The 21,224-nt window shown below is 42.8% G+C and overlaps 1 protein-coding gene across 1 annotated transcript in view; it reads right to left on the reverse strand.

The window, feature by feature from the left end:
• The window catches only part of igsf3 (immunoglobulin superfamily, member 3), a 110,086-nt gene that overhangs the window by 26,091 nt on the left and 62,771 nt on the right, over window positions 1-21,224 (reverse strand). The window contains exons 4-6 of the mRNA XM_079563566.1: window positions 13,245-13,631; window positions 7,455-7,862; window positions 1,131-1,559 (exon numbers count right to left, since the gene is read on the reverse strand). Of these exons, the coding sequence (XP_079419692.1) occupies window positions 1,131-1,559; window positions 7,455-7,862; window positions 13,245-13,631 (1,224 nt within the window). The remainder of the gene's footprint in view (window positions 1-1,130; window positions 1,560-7,454; window positions 7,863-13,244; window positions 13,632-21,224) is intronic.

Here is a 21,224-nt window from a genome sequence, read left to right on the forward strand (position 1 = left end):
TATTTAGTAGTCCATTCACTCCGTTCCATTAGAAAAGACCTGGCCTCCACACTCACTGTAATTAGTGCATAAACCCTAGACTAAGAGCAATTAGAACAAGCAGAAAATCCACAAAGCTCTGCCAATTCTCTCTAAAGTGAAGGCTATCATGTTACATTTTCATTTTGAGCACCTAATCTAACGCAGCTAGGCCAATCATACAAATGTACTTCCCCCAAAGTTGACATATATGTCAACTATGTCCCATATATGATGATGTCCCATATATATATGGGACATCATCTTTGTGATATGTAAGGGATAATGTATAGAACGCTGGTCATTATCGGGAAAATAAGCACCGACAGGGCGAACCGGACCCCGACGCGAAGCGGAGGGTTCTTGTTTCGCCCTGAAGGTGCTTATTTTACCGATAATGACCAGCGTTCTATACATTATCCCGCTTATTATACGGCCATTTGCCAACTGAACACACACAACATAAACTTTGTACACTTTTATGAAGGTCGAAAGGTTTATTTAATGACTTCCGCGACAAATAGTTCCCAAAAGTTTGCGCGTTGCTCGGCAACGTTTTGCTAGGCTAGAAGCAGCAAGGCTAGTAGCTAGCCTAGCTACTTAGTTGAAGGCGCAGTTGGAGAGGAGGAATGGTGGCGAATCTCTGGGAAAGTTGAAAGTCAGACTCACGCTAACTTTACGAGCAATTCCCCCAACTTCTCTCGCAGTGACGGGGACAGAGATAGTGTCCGCTACTACGTATGCGCAGAGTGATATGAAAGCACGAACTCCGTTGCCATTGGCAGCGGTCATTATTTTTTTCAGAGGTCCTTTATCAGAAAATAATGACCGGTAGAACGTTGGGAAATCCCATTCAAATCAACGGAGCGTTCTACTTACGTTGTGAAGAGCCGTATAATAATGGTTGGTAATTTATATTGCATCAGCCTTAATTCTTTCCCCTAAGGTATTAATCGGTTTCATGGTGATGTAAAATCAGGACCGCTACCATGGCATTCAAGAAATAAAAATAAAACATTATTTTGAATGGTGAAAACACAGTCATGGCATTGTCCCAACACAAGACAAACTTGAACCGTTTTTATACCCATTAAAGCCTGTGTGTGTCTTACCTGGCTGCACCACGCTGATGCCCAGCAGGTTGGAGGTGCGGTTGGCCACCCGGCTCCAGCTGTTGTCATAGTTCCTCCTCCACAGCACAGCGGTGCACTGGTACTTGCCCGCCTCCCGACGCCCCGCTTTGGTCACGGACAGGCGGAAGTTTGTGTTGGAATGAGAGCGGTCCACGGTGGTCCGGGTGCCCAGCCCCAGCAGCTGCTCCCCCCACTGCAGCGTGCCCTCCCGGGTGAACGTCACCAGCTCTTTAAAACCGTCTCCCTGCATCCCCTCCGCCGAGTCCAAGCTGGCCGGTTTGAAGCGCCATGTGACGGAGGTGGGCACGCGCGGGTTGTGCCGGGGCTTGACCAAACACAGGAGGTCGAATGAGTCTCCAAAAGTGATGTAGGGCGTTCTGGAGGAGGCGGATACCACAAAAGAGGATTCTGTATGGAAAGATAAAAAAAAACAACTTAGAATGTTATTTACATATCTAGTGCTACACTAAATCAGATGTACGCTTGAATTGTTTGTTGATCTGGTTCCTGCAGAAGGCATTTGCTCTATCACACAATGGTAAATAGTATATGGAATGAGGATGATATAGTTTGGTAAAAACGCATCAAGCAGTACCACCATTGCTTTTATGAACACCATTCTGATATTGAGGTAAGAAAATGTATTGCACACTTAATCTACAAGATGACACTAAGGAGGAAATGCTGCTATTATCTTGCCATTATCTTCTATTTAATGTGAAGCCTCTTATATAGTAGACTGAACGCTGTGTCTGTCAATGACAAATAGGTACTAGCTATTGACTTCTCACCATTTTTAATTATCTCCAGCTTATACATCCACTTCATGTACACACAGACAAATCTTGGCACGGATAACCGCAACCCATATTTACAATTTCTGTGCCCAGTGCTTTGGAGTTATCTATTGGCAGTGTATAAAGCAACCGTTCATACAGTCAAGCACAAATATTGAGTTTGTCTGCCTCTCCATATGACACCGCCAGCCAAGGAAAATAAACCTCTGTGAACCTCAGCGATTTAGTGCCCCGTACTTGTTTTTCTTGATCCGGGCCGCCCAATACTTTTCTGTTGAGTTATGTTTTGTCAAGTGCTCGGGCCACACGCTATACATTTCACAGACTAATTCCGTTTTTTATTGTATAATAGTCCTGCTAAGTGAGCCGAGCTACAAAAGCCGGCGATGCGGCTCGTACTTACTCAAAGTGCACTAAGGTCATATTGACTAACTGCTGGGGCACTCTGTAATCTCCATTATAGTTTTCTTCAAGCGGTGTACCCACTGCACTGCCACCTAAAGCCCTTATTACTACTCGGTGTATATATAACCCTATAGCTTGTGGAGTTTACATACATACCCAGTCTGTGTGCAAAGAGCGAATGAAATTAATGGTGAAGCAACAAACAGAAAGCCCATGGGAGAGATTTCCTCTAAGCACCGATGTTCGATCTATGGCCAACTGCTTGCCAAGTCTAAACTCCCCTCATTAAACTAAAAATGTTCACCCAACTGCATACATTAATGCTGAGATACACCTAGAACAGTGAACCACACATACAAGCTATATCGAAACAGACTGCTCCTTCTTGACCCAAATGTATTAACCTTTTCAAGAATGTCTTGAGATTTTATGTGTATTTTAGGAAACTACCATGTAATGACTGGGCTTTAATAGGTAGTCAGTCGGGCACAAATAAATGGTCCGGATGCTGATGGAGAATGATTTTTAGCCACCCATGATGGTTCCTCCCTCCGACACTTTGCAGATTTCCAGGTGAAGTTCACGTCGATCGCCCTGTCACTTCCCCTCTCCGTTCCGCGGCCTCTCACTGGCCCTGACAGCTATCAACCCTGGTGTCCTTCAGGGGTGTGCAATCAATGGGGTACAGCCCCAGCTCGAATGCTGCCTCGGGCTGTAATTCTCTAATAGACAATAACTCTCCCCTCTAAGTCTATCTCTCATCTTGCTGCATCTTCTCATTGCTCCCGTTCATTCCCCTGGGTATTGTTGGCTGTCGGGACAATAGCCTCTGTGGCAAGTCTTTTCGCTTTCAGAGGAAAAAACATAACGGTTGTGTCTATTGATGAGGCTGGCCCAATTATAAATTACAAATATTAACATAATATAGAGTATAGATTTTTTTCCCGTTGCTATAATGATCCCAAAGAAAAAAAGAGAAGATCCATAAGTTCTGCAGGTTGAATAAAATTACTTTTAATAATTGATAAAAGCTGTGAAATGGATAATGAGCAAAACTTCAGACAATTTGGTAGCACTATTTTAGACCGCTCTTCTACACTTCTACTCCAAATGTAGTACAAAGTAATGTGCCATGTAACAATCGGTGACAACTTGCTCCTATGCAGTATATACACAATGGAATGATGTGTATTGGTAGTTTGGAGGCACATAATGTGACAACCCTAACCTCTATACACCAATTAACTTTGATATCGCTATCATTAATTACCCAATACAAGTCTCTAATAAAGTGTCTTTCTATGGCTGTCTTTTCCCTATAAGCCATTTAATTGTCTCTACCGCCACAGACACCCTAGCGAAGCTCTTAAACGATGCAAAGAAAACTTTCGAGTGATTACCTAGTCTTCACCATGGCAACAAGCAACACGCTCCCCAGAAGGCTCCTCTCTCCCTTCAGATTTATCATCAGGCAGACAGAGGTCAGAAAGGTGGTCCATACTATGAAAGTGCATTTACATACAGTTTCACGACTTAAGCTGCCCACAAGCCATAAAGAGCTTGATATGAATTTCCTTTTGTTTATCTTTTGTTTAATAAAGAAAGACGTTATTATCCCTGTGGAATCACTGAGAAAAGTGCATTAGCTCTAGCTGCATCAACAAATAAATATTTAGACACTTAAAGCACACCGTGTTCTTTTAGGATCACAACAAAAGATGCCATAATTTAATTATTACAGAGGTAGACCCACTGTTTTGCTCATTTGCTTACTTCCAGATTACTCTTGCATTACACTTTACTTATCCATACTACGGATGGGTTTAGGTCACATGGCCTTTTTTGGGCAACAATTGAGTCTGTGTGAGCCTTAAAGCTGCCTTAAGTGATGTCTTTTTGAATTTTTTTCATCAGTAGGTGGAGTAGTGAACCCTGCTCTGCTCCACCACCACCGCCTCCCCTCACCTGGCTTTCCCCCGTCACCCACGCCCCTCACTCCCCTCCACACCATAGACCACACGTCGCTCTGATTTTATTCAATGAGATACGGAAATCTCATTAATCTTGTGTGAAAAACACATTTATCAGCATAAATAAGATGTAGCAAAGTAAACATTTGGAGACATTTATTTGCTAAACTGCAACTTTTATGAAAGTCTCTCTTTTTTGGCATTTAGAACATAATAATTAAATTTAAAACTAAGTTTACAGCACAGAACTTTTTTTCCCGCAACCCTTGAACGCCTCAGAATCTCCTCCGGCGCTGTTTTGCTTTGTGAGTACAAAAAAAAGGAGGAAAAAGACCAGACAGCTCCTGTAGATGTTGAATTATTAAACAAACGGACATTTCATGAGGATTTCAGCTGAATCAGAGCAGGTCGGTCAGATGTTTATCAGTTCACAATCTTTTTGTAAACTTCTGTCATAATGCTGGCCGCTAACTGTTGCTACGTCTTGTGCTTCAAACATTTGCGGTCTCTTGTTCTTGTGTTTGTGTTACATGGTGCGGGGGCATGTGTCGCTTAGAGTAGCTTTAACCTTAGAGTATCTTTCATCCATTTAACCACACTCTAACAAAGCATTACTTTAATGACCTATTTGTGGTCTAAGATATGATTGTTACATAGTCATAAGCAGATTTGGTTAATACAAACTGAAAATACAAAAAACACTAAGCGTCTGGAATGCAGCTTTACATTTCTATAATTTATGACTAAAGCAAAAGTTCCAGTGTGTTGCTTTGGGATCCCAGAAGAAGCAGCGAGTCAAGTGCGTCCGCTCTATCTGCATGACAGATTCAGGTCCAATGAAGCTGCATTTGGACAGTAAAGTGCGAAAATCAGGGACCAAAACAAATCTGCAATGACCGTCACAAGCTAGCGCACTTGAAAAACTCCTTTGATCATGAAGCACGGTGGAGAGGAAGAGTAAAGAAAAAAACTCCACATTCTGTCTTCTCTTCTATTTGCATAATATGTCCCTTGTTCCTTCCAACTAATGTTTTTTTCTTTTCTTTTTTCCCTTTGCCCAAACCTAACAAATGGCCACTTAAAAAAAGCTGAAATGCTCTCTCTGGCTAATCCATCCGCTGTCTCTCACCCTCTCTCTCTCTCCCTTGCTTTCTAAACGTGTGGCTCTCTTGGTCTGCCAGCACTGCTCCGCTCCACCGGCTTCCCTCAGTCCAGAGATGTCGTGTTTTAACTCGCCGCTGACAGAGAGGAACGGGCAGACTGTGAAACATATTGCCACTGCATTTCCATTCTAATAATTTGCCCTAATCCATATGTGTGTGTGAGAGCCAGTGCTCCTTCCGTAATAAAACAGTGCTCTTGACGCGCGTGGCAGGTGGCGGGGAAAAGTGTGCCACAATAGATCCCTCCCTGGAGCTAGGGCATGAATAAAGCATGCAGTGTTAAGCTATGTAGGCTGGATGCGCTGCCTGAAACGCTCATCAGTCGCTAGCTAATCACAAACATATGCCGATGTTTAATTTAGGGAGCATAAGTAGATAGACTGTCTTGTGCTGTTTGCATAGGGCACCTCGCTGACTTTGAGAGCTACTAAATGTGCTTTGAAGTGTAAACAGGACATGACTAAATGTCTTTTTGGCTGGCGCGTGAGTCAGGAAAATGTATAATCATGTTTATGGTTGGGGAAATGTGGCACAAGCTCAAAGAATTTGTGGAAAAATAAAACAATAAGAAGATTAGTTATTATTATGTGTTTTATTCTTGAGGACCACGGAAACATATAGAAACAAAAATGTTGCAAAACCTATTTTATTCCAGTTATTAAAGCAGAACTAAGTGACTCATGCCCCTAGAGGCCATAAGCGCCACTGCAGGTGTCATAGCATGTTGCGTTCTTTGTACTCATTAATTGTCCGTGAGAGTAAATACTACGCTGAGAGAAAAGACAAAGGGAGAGAGGGATATTGCACATTGTGCCACAACCCAATTGCACAATGGAGATAATTTTTTTTCACTCAAACTTGGCTGTAAACACTGCTAAAGTGGCGCTAGCCCGCAGTTAGCGTTGCCTGTTAGCCAGTTAGCTTCTTCTTCGTCTATTAGTGTGTATTGCAAGGGTGGTTTTCTGGACACCAGGGGGAGATGAAAGACCCTCCAGTCATCCCATCAACACTTGTATTACCCCCAGAGGGACTACGAAAAGGATTTATTAAAGAGGGGGTATTATGCTTTTTTCAATCACATGGCACCAGTCTATATCACACTACAATGATGACGAAACCTTCTGTTGGTCTGTAAATGCAGTAAGTTAGAAAAATTGCCTTGTATAAAATTGCTCTCCCAAAATGGCTGTAGCAAATGTCTTGAAATAGGCCTCTGTCTCTTTAAGAACCTTTGAAACTTTCCGACACGCCCCTTCACACGCTGTCTGTGGGTGGCATCAGTGGGGAGGGGGTTCTGCTGAGGAGCAGTGATTGGTTACTCGGCTGGTGACGAAAGCTCGGAGGCGTCTCCAGGAGGTGGGGGCGTTCCTAGGAGGACTCAGGCAAACCTATCCCTAAAATGGCTGCCATCAGAGTTTTTACAGATTACTCAAAAATACGTGAATGTGCCAAGGCAACACTTCAGTCATGTTTTTAATGAGGGAATGACATAATAACATGATGTAAAGCTTGAAAAAGTTAATTTTGCATAATAACCCCAGTTTAAGGTAGACAAGTTACTTAGTTTTTCTTTAAATGCACAAACACATTCCTGATATGGATCAGTCTGGCCACGTACTTCATTTGTTGAGCATATCTTGTGTCTTTGTTGTGCATGCTTTTGAAGATATTTAAAATCTCACCATTACCATAAGTTGTTTGTTAAAGAAAAGAAGGCTCTAAGTATAGCATTGCTTTTAAATGGTCTTATTTTAAGTACTTTGTCAAAACACCGGACCATAGCAGCCGGCCCAGAAATCTTATGCATAAACCGCTGCTTATTCTGTTCAGACTCGGAGCCAAGTTTCCACGCGGCTCTACACCCTCTGCCACCTTTTATGCACCAAAAACTCTGCTCAACTTTTGGCCCGTAGTAAAGTTACATCCCGGGGAAGAAAAAAAGTTGTTAAAAGTTATACAGTAACTTACCCACGGTTTTGACGGAGATTGTCTTGGCGTCTGACTGCTCGCCAATCTTCTCCCAGTTTATCTCCAGCTCACTGCCCGTCTGCTGCCACTCGGTCGCCGTGCAGCTGTACTGTCCCTCATCTCCGGGCAAAGAGTTGTAAATCGACAGAGTAAAAGTGCTCCCTTGTACTTTCTCCACTCGGATATCTCCATAACTCGCCCTTTCCCTGTAGCTCGGGCTGTGCCACACGGCGCCGTCACGATCCACCGTAGCCACTTCCTGGGGCACCGCCGTCTCGTCTTTGTCCGCCCGATACCACACCATCGACAGCGGGCCCGTGGTGGTCTGAACAGAGCAGGTCAGCTGGACCACGTCCCCCTCCAGCACATCGGACGCATTGCTGGTCATGGTCACTGTGATGTTACTTTCTGCGAGACAAAAATAATAATGTGATTATTGTGTGATATTTTATCAAACCATCAACCACATTTCATTCAATCCAATTATACAAAATCCTGATCATTTTCTTAACCTCTTAACCCCCACCTGAACTGAGAACATTTTTGTGGCATTACCCACATCCTATAGCTTCTTGAAAAACATGTTAAAATAGCGACGGAAGGATGAAAATACAACAAAAGACGGTCGAAAACATGACGAAAATGTGACAAAAGAGTGTCAAAAACATGCCTGAAAAGCAACAATAACAAAATAGAAAAGTGACAAAAACGCAACAAAAAAGTGACAAAAATGTGACCAAAAATAAGCCGCAAAAACAACAACAAAGCAGCAACTCAGGGGCGAAAAAACGTGGCAGAAAAACAATAACACAACAAAAAAGTGTCAAAAACACAACAAAAAACTGCGGCAACAACGTGACAAAAAAAAGTTACAATCAGTTTCCTTTCAAGTCAGGCGCTACACCATTGCTCTCCAGTCAAAAAGCTTTTAGATTTCGAAGTTGAAGTGCTCCTATATTATTACGCCTTACAATAGTACCCCTTTTTATCCGCTTAGAAAATCTGCATGTTTCATTTGTAAGGTAAGAACATATCTCAGTATGTAAAAACGATGGCCTATTCCTTTAAAAATAGTAATGTTGTGTTCCAGATTGTGTCTATTTCTGACTTCGAACCACTATGATAATCTCTGAGTGGTCATTTCAGGTTTGTGTAGCATCAGGGCATTATGAGATTATTAGAAACTACAGAAGGCTGTCACTGAGCAAGAAAAAATCATGACCAAAACAGAACCTTTGCACATTACGGATTTTGTGTCAACTAATATTGTGCTAATGAAAATTTTAATGACATATTCTGCAGCCCCTATGCAATGTCAGAAAAAGACATCCAATGTTTTGACATGCTGGCGAGACAAAGTTCCTTAACATTTCTTACAGAGATTTCTTGTCAGAGAAGTGCTGGAAGCCGTGGGCAATAAAACAGATCTCTCTTGTGAATGTGTGTGGTAGCGGTGGCAATGGAGAGCTATGCTAACCAGCCTGGGGCACTTAGAAGTAGAAGTCAGTCAAGCTTTGGCAGGTTACAGTCGGTGCATGTACTAGGTTAGATTCCCCCACTAGACGGTTGACCGCATTCCCTTGGGCGAGAGAGGACTTGGATCTCCCACATTTGGAGTTCAGATCAAAACGCTCTCCCATCACGTCAACGTCCATCAGGCGTTATAGACATGCATTTGACCCTAACAGGCTACCATCTCTAAGGGGTATGGCTTATTCCCCCCCCCCCCGTGTTCTATCTTGTTCCCATCGGCCAGGCTCTATAGCTTGGTGCTCCACTCTCGCTAATAAGCATGAGCTCTCTGCGAATATAGAATAAAGCGTCTTCCTGCTTCTCGCATGAACAAAGGGAAAAGCCCAAACCCCCATCCCCTGTCTATTTTAACAGCCTCAGAGGCCTGTTTTCTGCTTTTTAACTGCATTGTATTCCTATATTCCTCCACAACTTGGGGCCTTTATAGTTTGTAGCCGATCAATTCCGGTAGTATCTATATAGAATATTGTGGGAATCGGTTTACTAGATCACTCGCTTTCTCTGACTGTGCCGCATTTAATATTTCATATAATATTAGGCAAAAGATCCCACAGGCAGTAAAATAATTCAAAAAATGCTAATACTAACTAACGTACAAAAAAATAATGGTCAATTCTACGAACAAAAATCCATGAAGCAAGTTATAGACCTTCAGCAATCTCTGCTCATTAAAGATTTTTTCATTTACCAAATGAACTCCCAGGAGTTTGCATGTTGTCTCAGCGTCCACAGGGTTGTTGAGACTCATAAGGCATTACATTGGTATGATCATGGGCTATGTTGATTTGGATTTGAGAAGGCCGCTGTAGATAGACGGGGGCTTTCTGTTTGCTACAACCGAATATGCATGGACAACTAAGACACAAAGATACACTAACCCTCATGAGCTTCCGTGCATTTCCTTCCCAGCTATTTTCCAGCTTTCCACCCTTGTTCCCCTCTGCAGCTTCTTCTCTGTTTACAGTCAGCAGCACCTATGACTCTTGCTGCCTCCTGGCCCGGGCTGCTGCCCCCCTCCGCGCACAGGCTATGAGATTCAGTGGAGCTGGTATCTGCCCCTCGCTCCACAAAAGGTAAACTCATCCATCACTGGCGGTTTGTCAGGACTGTTTACGTCTGCTTTTCCCTCCGCTGTCACCTCGCACTGCCACTGACTCATCAACTTTAACCCCTGTCACGGCCTATTACCAAACCCCTCTCCATTCCCCCAATTAGAGTGACGAAGCACGTCTCAGGATCTCGCCCCGCGATATGGAGCAATTTCGGGGAGAGAAATAAGCACAACCTGACCCCACTGCTTTATGGAAGTTCATGTTTGCCAGCAGCGGCTATTATGCTGTGTAAACGTCATAAACATCTTTTATGGGCCGATAGGGTCTTAGTCAGAAAAAAAAAACACAAGGTGATACGGGGTTTTTGAGGACATGCGAAAATATATTAGCACTACTAAAGAACTGTACAGCATTAGTGCAAAACAAAAAAATCAGTAAATGCTGATGGATCATGAAACCCTTGAATCTTGCAGTTGCAAAAACCGAAGAAGAAATTATAGTTATTTCTTACACTACAAATAAGAAGGTGTGCTGAATCAAAAAATCACATCGATTTTGCTCAACCGGGTCAAATTTCTGGCTGTCGGACAAATTTTGCCGATGGGCATTGTCTTCATAATGTCTTCCGTCCTGGTGCCTATCTGTCCACAATGAGGGGAAGCCTGGGGTTGGTTAACATCATTTCCATTTGTACATATACGTGTCTTGGTACAGGGCAGCCGTGTTTACCAACTGGTAGCGGTAATTTATATATAGGCACTATTATTTGATATGCTGATCACTTCTTAGAAATTTTAAATTTCAAAACCGGCCTTGGCTGGGGCTAGTTGTAACATCCCTTAGGGTTGTTTTTTTAACAGAACTACAGAAGTAAATCGTGTTCCTCATGGAATAAAAGGTTGGAAAGTCCACATAGCACAAAAACCTGACCTGATACAGAAACATTTTCAGATTCAACTTTTAGACACCTCACAAAAAGTATTTATTTTACAACCCAGTGTTATTAAATCAGATATCTCCCATTAAGATTGAGAATCGCTTTCACGGGGGAGTCCTGCCCCCTGAAGGGACTCCATTGTTCTTGTAAAATCAACACATAGAAGCCCCTTCCATCCCACGAATTAAACCTAGGACCTTCGCGCTGTGACCTCTGTGCGCTCTTTCATTTCACCCACATGGCTCAATGCTCAAGAATTGACAATCCTCTAGTCAGAGGGTGCATGCTTTACTGTTTCTCTAATATAAAAAAGGTTAAAATAAAATCTCAATATAGTCATAAAATTGTAAAAAAAAAACAGTTTTGCAGTAGTCCGGTGCTTGGATCAACACCAAGATGGCTTTGTAATTCATTTACTTTTTCTTTCATGGCTCATTACTCATCTTCCAACATTTACATGACAAAAATACATTTCACACCTTGCTGAAGCCTTTGCACAGTACCTTAGTGTGAAACTGAGTCTTTAGGGCATTGTTTTAGGCTGATTTAGCGGGTTACGGCACTGTCGGGTATGAGCCGGATATTACCCCATTATTATTATGGTTTACTGCAGCAGCAGCAGTAACCAGCTCCATCCACCGCTCTGCTCCATAGTGTACACATGGGTCGCAGCAAATGATCTGGACTGGTCGCAGGCCCATTACTTGATAAGAGTAACCCGGAGAATAGCTGTAGCTACAGATCAATCACATGCAAACCCAGGAACCCCCGCAGACAGCAGCGTTTAACCCAGACTTAAGAGGGCTAGTCTGGGCAGAACAGTCATTTGTGCCCCTGGAGACACGTAGATAGGCCCCGGAGAGACTAAGGGATCTCTTTTTTCTCTTTCATTTCATGGCCGTTAGCTGAGCCTGCTTGAGTCTGGACTGTCTTGCTCCCTATTATACCCCTATAGTGAAACCAGCCCCTCTCTTACTGTCTCTTGCTAAGCCAAAGGAAATGGGAATAGCAACACAGTATATTGGTGCATTAGTGATCCTTACAATCCACTCGAACTGCAAATACATCAGGACTAAGAGTGCCGGTGTAATTTGTCCTCTTACCAGCTTCTAACAACAGGAGCTTTGTTCTCAATGGCACTCTTTTTACTGGCTGGAAATGGAGTACAACTACCTGAATGCACAGGGTTATTATACCAGATGATAGCCACTTTCCCTTTTGTACAAAAGAATGCAGCTTTAGTTACTTCAACTGCTGTATTATAGAGCCTGAAGTTATTAATTGAGAGTGACCGTAGGATTCCGCCATTTTATGAGGAAAAATCAAATCATGTTCATAGACAAACATTAGAAAACGGTACACTTTGTCACTTCAAAATGCTTTTATGTTTTCATTGATTTATAATTACCCTTTCCGAGAATACTTAACATTCTCAAGCTCAATCCAGAACTGTATAAAAATACTGCTTTTTGCCATTGCCAACACTCTGCTTCTAATGTCTGCTTCGAAAACTATTGAGATAAAAAAAATAATAATAATTATCTAAAAATATTTTCATATTTGCTTTAAAAAGTGGGTTTTCAGTGACTGACAATTCCGCAAAAGATAATTTTGCTGTAGGAAATAATTCAATGCAGCCTAAACAGGAATTCCCCCATAGGCCATGACATAAAATGAAGTGCTGACAGGGCGACTCCAGCTCCAGAGATGGGTGAATATTATTTTCAATTGCTACTTTTTACATGATGGAGTTTTTATTCCAATTTTCTCAGCGCTTGCAAACTATCGGTCTGTGTGAAGGTGGGGGTTGAGGAGGTTCAAATGCTAAAATGCAAGTGCAAAGGCAGCGGGAGACATGTGCAATGGGCCATAGCGCAGAAATAAACCAGTTGGCCCCGAACGTTTTTGCTTTGTGAGCAACTTTAAACCGAAAAATATGCCGTTGGTCCTTGATTATGAATACTCCTAGCTCATTTTAACATTTCGCTGGAAAAGTTACATGTGTAGATTTGGTTTGTCACTGGGTTTGTCATATTTTAGTACAGGTTTTCACATGACACATGAGTTTTATTATGTACTGCACAGTTTGCAAATGCATCAACTCTGCACTTGGTTTACAAGGCATTAGAGAAATTATTTTTTAAGCACATCAATTACGAGACGTGGGCCGTAATGTAATTTTGCGATAAATCAGTGGAGCTATAACCTTTGGGAGCGCTTTTCATATATGCAGTGAAGAGTGTGTGCTTATGACAGCAGAGGACTCACTGAGTGCCGATACGGCTATCTGGACGTTGCGGGACCTCTTGCTGCGGTCAATGAAGTCTCCGGTAGGTGTCTTCTCCCGCTCCGTCACCCTGCAGATGTACTTCCCTGCGTCTTCAGGCCTGAGGTGCTGCAGTTTGAGGAGGTGCACGCTGGCGCTCTCCTTGCGTACTGTCATCTGACCGGCTGCCTCTCGCGCCATGTAGTCTGGTCCCAGGACGGGCACGGCGCTGGGGCCCACCACGGCCACCGGTGAGCTGCTGAACACCCACGACACCGAGAAGAAACGCTCGGGCACATTCTGCGCCTCGATGGTGCAGCGCAGCTCCAGCGGCTCACCGGCCGTGAAGGACCGACGCTCCGTGCTCACCTGGATGCTGAAGTCGCGGTCTGTGGGGGGGGGGAGAAGACAAGAGAACCACATTTACTGCCATTGTCTGTTGTGTACGTCTTATAAATAACTGCACTATGAGTAGAGCTTCAACACAATGTTTTATTAGCTAATTAGCTTCACATATATTAGCCAGTATGCGATAAAGACAGCAACAAACATCCAAAAAGTTGACCAAGACAAATAATTTATAGAAGAGCTGCAGTGGCCATTTGTGTGATGTGGTAAATGGCAACGTTTCTATTTCAAATGAACATAAGATAAACCTTTATTGATCTCACATGACTGTAAATATGAAGCCCTGAAAATAACATACATTATAAACATGTTATATGGGACATGCTGTTTAGATAGATAGATATAAACTTCATGAATTACAGTTCACTGAATAAGTTGCTAAAATTCAATTAAACGGTAAACCACACCCACTTCTTTTCTGCGCGAAAGAAGGTGGGTCTGGACATACACGGTCAAAAAGTGACAGATTGGCGGCTAAGGCCGAACTAATCACGACCGTCACAGAGAATTGACAAGGTTACGTCACTCGCTGTGCCACGATGTTGTCGTTCAATCAACAGTGACTCGTGCAGAAGTTATTAGCCAAAACTAATCATGGATGAAGTAGTCGAGGATTTTGCCGCTCTCTTGTCAGTTTATATTCAGTTCATATTTTCTGAATTGAACTACAGCCGTCATCATATCCGCTAATTGCTCATTGGTTTATTTCACTGACAATCTGTGCGTGTCAGGCCCGTCCATTCAAACTGCTCCAATTGCTCCGTGACCAGACGAACTTCCCTGCGTGGAATGGACAGGGAATAGTATGGCAGAGCCAGGCAAAAATAGTTGTGCAATCTAAACGGCGTCCCTAAGTCTGTGGCACAGCACTGGGACAGGAGTCTGCTGCTGAACATGCTCCTCCTCTCTGTAAAAGCTTTGTGAACTGACTACCTGGATACGCAGTGGTTTTCTGAATTGAGTTGATAGGATTAAGTCAAATTACTAATGGCTTCGACCCCCTGTATTGACGTTTTTCCTACTTATTCACTTTCTCTGGTCTGTGATTATACAGTATCAGACTGGGTAAATAGCAGTGGGAAAAGTGCCTTAATTTCAATAAACAGTGGGGGGCGGGATTACAGTGGCGTGTAGACATAATATCTATATCTTGGTTCAGCGAGGCTTAGTGTTCAAAAAAGACATTACTGATTGTTGTCAATTATGCTGGTGTAGCATGCCCCCCGTTTGCCATGTGTGACAAAACAAAAGAAAAGGAAAACGTTGTGACATGATTTGGTCTTAAGGTGGAATTCGCCACTGACTTAGACAACGCGGGTAATTGTAAAAGTGCCGGCAGGTTGCAGGAAAGCCGGAGAAGGTCATACGCTGCATCGCTTCACTAAAACGCTGATCTTTCAGAGCGCCCCTCGTGGCTTCACCTCTGCAATAAAAAACACATCTAATTAAAATTCTTTTCAGACGCTCTGTGACAGAAACGGCGCGGGTTCTCTTTCCTCCTGCTTGAGAATAAACAGTACTTAAGCTAGCGATTCCACCATTACGTCTCCTGCTTTGTGTTAGCCTGTGCATGTGTGTCCTAGCGTGCTTTATTTGCTGTATTAATTTGCGGATGACGAGCGCAGTACGGATCAGAGACGGCTGCTTGGCTTCGCAGCGAGGTGCAGACCCCCGAGCTGTAATTACAAAGACTTCCTGTAAGAAAAAAAAAAAAAAAAACACAGTCGAGTGGGAGAGTTCAATGCCTGTTGTGGGTATAGGGTTCATTATGCTGTGGAACATGAGAGGGGGCAGTGCCTCTGTTTGCACATATACCAGCATTAACATGGCAAGTGGTGTATTATGCATTATGGTCTAATAACATGTGTGTGTCCTATGTGTCCTTGGGGAAGACACTTCACCCATGTACCGCCAACGTTAGTGACAGGCTACTGGTGTTATGAATGTAAGCGTGAATGGATGGATGGGTGCTCTTGTGTGTCCATGAAAAAAAAAGCAATGAGAGAAATGTATTATTAGATGATGACGAATGGACACAAGGACAATTGACGCCTATATTTAATTACAGTAGATACTGTATATTGCATCAAATCAGCAAGTAATGTACGTCTAAGACAGCAGAGAGACGACAACCGTGCACAAAAGCATTCCCCAGCTGTCTCAAAAAACATGAAATGGTAAATGGTTTCACCTTCATCAGGCACTCAAAACCACTCAACCGATCAAATTAATTCACTAGTGTACACAGACACGGGAGGCAATGTGGGCGAAGTGTCTTGCCCAAGGACAAACTGACAATGTGCACCTGTGGGAGCCGGTGTTAAAGGATAGATACTTGATTCGTCCCTGATTGAGGAAATTGAAGTGTTTAGCAGCATTCAGTGTGTGTCATTCATGCAAAGCACTCTCAATACTGGCATGACTTTCTATACGAGCTATACTTCTTACCTTCAATGCACAGGTTTAAAAGGTACAATTAGAGAAAAATCACATTTATATTGCGGGGTCAACTCTCCTACATTACCTTTATACTTAACTGCAAATTTACGCTCTTTGCAGGATATTTCGTATTGGGGTAGCCAAGTGGAAACGTCTAATTAATTCCAGTGTGGCACCTGAACCAGGCAAAGTTTTTTTGTCTTTTCAAGGCGTAAAACACAATGAGAAAAAGACCACTTGAATGTCATAATTTTGGTAAACTTTAAAGCATAAGCCGGTGCTTATTTACAATAGGCCAGGATGTATGAGAGTGTGTTTGAGAGTGCGCATGGGGGACGACGGATGAAAATTAGCCTAAGGCTACAATCCGGTGTGGCTTGTTCATTAACTTGCACTGTCCCTACCAAATAAACCATAAATAAAATAAATTTGAAGACATTTCCCCATATCTACACTTTAGAGATGCATGATAATGTACTACCCTCAGCCCCTCTGAGTCTGGTGACACCTGGGGAGGCCCATCAGATTCCAGCCTGGGTTATCTCTGGTCCCCGTCTAGAGTGGCTGCTATGAGCTGTGTTCAGTGCTATGGCTCTGAATGCGGTACTTTGCAGTTGTCCTTGTCTAACCCCTAACACAACTCAATATCTAACCACAAACTCACATTCGGACATAAAAGTTGTGCGACTATCTTTGTAGCCCACCGTTCTTTCTGCATTATTTATCACTGTGAATTGTGGCAACGTAATCACAGTAACCGCACAGTAGCGCCGGGTTGAGGAGAGCAGTTGCTTATCTGACAAACGGTGGCAGCTGGATTAGCGTCGAGAAGACAATGCACTATGACATTTTAAAAAGAGTAGAAGGAGGAACAGGAATCCGACGAGAGTGCCCTGACCCGCTTCAGTGAGAAGGCGATGCGAGGAGTATGCAGACATAACAGTAAACAGATGCTCGAGGAGAGGGGGGGTGGTCCTGCAGCCGGGGCATATGTAAGTGTTTAGGCCTAATTAGCAAAGGACAGCAAGTGCACAGGAGGGCAGGGAGGGAAGAATGAGGAGTGATGGAGCCTTTATATGTTGCTAAGTAGTTTCCAAACGGTTGCTTGGGGCCTGGAGGTGGATTACAGAAACAATTCACATAGGTTGGGCAATTTGGCATCCCAGGCCTGGATAAAAGGAGTAGGTAGCACTGAAAAGGAGTACCTAACAAAATGTATTAATGGTGACATAAAGGTTGCAATAAATGGAATACAAGTAGACAAAATTGATTCGGGGGAAATTGACAGATACGGCGGGAACCATGTGTTTACATACATTATATAAAGAGACACATTTGCATTTTTTTTCTCACTGTCTGACATGAAACCAGAATCAACTTTTATTTTTCTTAGATCAATTAGAATTTGAAAAAGTATTTCTATTTTTGTCAATTGCCTGAAGAATGAGAGATGGAATTTTCAACACAATTTTTTTGATGATGTTTTGCAAAACCAAAAGTTTATATACATTTCATTAATATTTGGTAGAATTGCCTTTAAACTGTATAACTTGGGTCAAACGTTTTCGATATCCTTCCACAAGCTTCTCACAATAGTTGGCAGGAATTTTGGTCCATTCATCCAAATAGAACTGATATAACTGAGCCAAATGTATAGACCACCTTGCGTGCCTATGCCTTTTCAGCTCTGCCCATACATTTTCAACTGTATTGAGATCATTACTTTGTGATGATCACTTCAAAACATTGACTTTGTTATCCTTAAGACCAGTTTGGCAGTTTGCTTTGGGTCATTGTCCATTCGGACGACCCATCTGTGCCCAAGCTTTAACTTCCTGGTTGATGTCTTGAAATGTTTTCCACATAGTGTTCTTTCTTCATGATGTCATCTATTTTGTGAAGTGCACCAGTCCCTCCTGCAGCAAAACAACTCCACAGCATGATGCTGCCACCCCCTTATTTCACGGTTGGGATGGTGTTCCTTTTTTCTCCAAACGTTGACGATGGTCATTATGGCCCAAATTTTTTATTTTTTTTCCGTCAGACCACAGGATATGTCTCAAAAAATAAAAGTCTTTATTCTTTTTTTTATTTAAAAACTCCAAACTGGCTTTTTTATGTTTCTTTTGGAGTGAGGGCTTCTTCCTGGCAGAGTACCCTCTCAGCCCATGTCGGTACAGGACTCGGTTCACTCTGGATAATGACAAACTCTTACCAGGTTCAGCATCTTCACCAGGTCTTTTGCATTTGCTCTTGGGTTGATATCCACATTTCAGACACAGCACGCTCATCTCTGGGACACAGAACCCGACTTCTTTCTGATCTGTATGATGACTGGTCATTTCCATCATTATTTGAACCACTGAACCTGCACCTTCAAGTGTCTTGAAATTACACCAAAGGCTGAACCAGACTTGTGCTTCCAAGGACATGACATCGTCATCTGGCCTTTCCCAAATTGTTTAAAGGTATAGTAATCTTAGTGTAAACTTTTGGTTTTGTAAAAAGTAATAAAACATTGTGTAGAAAATTCTCTCATTCTTCTGGAAGTTGAAAATTCTGGTTTCAAGTCAGAGAGAATAATAATCGAAGCACTACCTTATATACCAGGGGTGTCCAGAGTACGGCCGGGGGCCAAATGCGGCCCTCAGTCCAATTTTTGGTGGCCCTCGGGCTCCTTCCTGCATCGGTACATACATGAGATGGTCCTTTTTAGTTGAAATGCAATAATTCAACACAATTCTACCCTAACAACATTTTATTCTAAGACAGAGCTGGCATGAAGTTTTTAAGCATTAACAAAGGTGTGGGGCACAATTCAGACTTCTGGGTTTCACGTCGCTAACCACCGATCTGTGGCCCTTCACCGCCTGTACGCTTCAGTATGCGGCCCCACATGAAAAAAGTTTGGACACCCCTGTTATATACAGTCTCTAATGTCGCAATTGTAAAAGTTGTGGACCAGTTATAATGCTCTGCTCAGAAATTGTGCTATAGATTTTAAAAAGGTCATACGTTTCAATTGATCCACGTTTGAATGTAGCCATCGTTTCAGATTGATTTTGCTTTTATTTTTTTTATAACCCAATATCAAAACACTCAAAAGACCAAAATGAAGACTCGGGGTCAATAAATGCCAAAGAAGATAATAATAGGTCTACTGCTCCCCTCAGACACTCAAATTGAGTGAACTGTCAAGAATAGCAACTGCAAAACATGTTAAAATGCAGAGAGTAATAGAGTTTGGACCAGGATCAGAAAGACGTCTGGTGTCTGGACTTAAGAGAAACTTCATGGATTATCCTTTGCGCTACAAACTAAATCAAAGTGTGGGCTGGTATTTTGATTGTGAAAGGAAGTTGGAATAAATATGCTGGATTACATAAACATGCGCAAAAGAAACAAAGCAACACTCAAAACTCCAAAAAGTAAACTTTGCATGATGAAGTCCCTTTAAAACAAATGCCCTTCCTCACCCAAATTAGTTGACCCAATGTCTGCGCCCACTTTTGCTTTCAGATTCCTTTCATGTAATGCACGTGCAACTCTGCAATGAATACGCTATTCCTCCCAAAGGCTAACACCGTACTTTCATTTTTCAGTCTCTCTATCTAACAACTGCCTTATATGCACAAAGACAGGTGTGACATCAAATATACATCACCCTCAAGGTATTGCCCCGCACAATTGTACGCCATATGTAAATACAAAACATAGACAGGGAACTCCATGCGTGCACCCAGTTCAATCACACTCGCAGCACACCGGGAGCCACGACGCCCACATTCTCTTTGTCACGCAACGACTCTCCCATCCATTATAGATTACAGAGAAGATGGAGTGATGAAGGGTGCAGCGGGTACCGGCTCTTTTGTCTCTCCTCCCTGTGTTAAGTCTCATCTGACAAAACCTGCTTTATATCCGCATTCACACTACACTGTGCTGTTCTATCTAGGGCTGTGATGCTCCACCTTTTTTTCTCAAGAGCAGCGATTCTTAACAGGTACAGCTTCAACCAATCATGGCGATCTGCAACACATTCATATTGACACATAATATGTATGTAATAATAGCAATAGCAATATTTCCTCTTAGAGTTCTGTTGATTCACACATTGATCTAAACTCCCAAAACGATCCTATTTGGCATTGACCAGTCCACTAAAAGGGAACCACTGGTCTAGAGTGTGCCCTAGCTAACCTTTCTGTCATGTGTTGGAGAAAGTACGCAGATGAATAGCATACTTTCTTTTCCTTTATAATCTCTAAAATATTAAAATTCTCCCAATTTTTCAAATCTTGAGCACCAATATTTTGGCACGAGACACCATCCGACGCGGGCTGCCATTGTAATTGAACTAATGCCGGGGCAGTTTATCACTCGTCTGTGTGGCTGCTTCTAGGGAGACTACAAAGAGAGGCTTTCTGCAGAGTGCAGTACAGCGCGGTGGTGAGCGGTGGTGGTGGTGTGTCTGTGGGGAATGTCTGACCAAAGCGGGGAGAGAGTTGGGAGGTTATCTGAGGTGCTGAGGAGCCATCTTTGTTTCGGCTCCATCACGCCTCGGGGCCGGCAGTTTATTAGATCATTATCATGAGGCACACTCTTGCATCCCACGTACTCCTCTATGTACTGGTTGTTACGCACTTGGCCCAGCGCATTCCTAAACACCACACCCCCACCCCAACTGTCAACTACGTGTTCGCAGCTCCACCGCCGATAGTTTCAATGATACCAAACAGTTGATTCCCGCCTAAAAATAACCAATAACACGCACAAATGTGAGCACCTGTCTGATAAAGGTACTTCCTCATTTGTCAGCTAAGACCCTCCAGAATTCAATCATAGAGCATTAACGACTTTAGGCTGCACTAGCACTAATTCGGATCTTATTGTAAAAACCCATGATAAGAAGTGTCTGAATAGAGACAAGGGAAAGGAGCCTGTATCCTATCATAGCTCTTTTCACACAGGGACCACTGGAGGTTGCCAATCTCTGCACAACCACTGATGATTGACAGCCACACATTTAGTTCAATGACATGATCTGCACCAGCCAATCTTCATAAAAGAGACAAAATAGAGTCACCACAGCACAGTGCACATCTCATTGTTTTATATATTATTGCAAGTAAATG

This window comes from Gobius niger, assembly GCF_951799975.1.
Source record: "Gobius niger genome assembly, chromosome: 9".
In the NCBI taxonomy this organism is placed as follows: domain Eukaryota; kingdom Metazoa; phylum Chordata; class Actinopteri; order Gobiiformes; family Gobiidae; genus Gobius; species Gobius niger.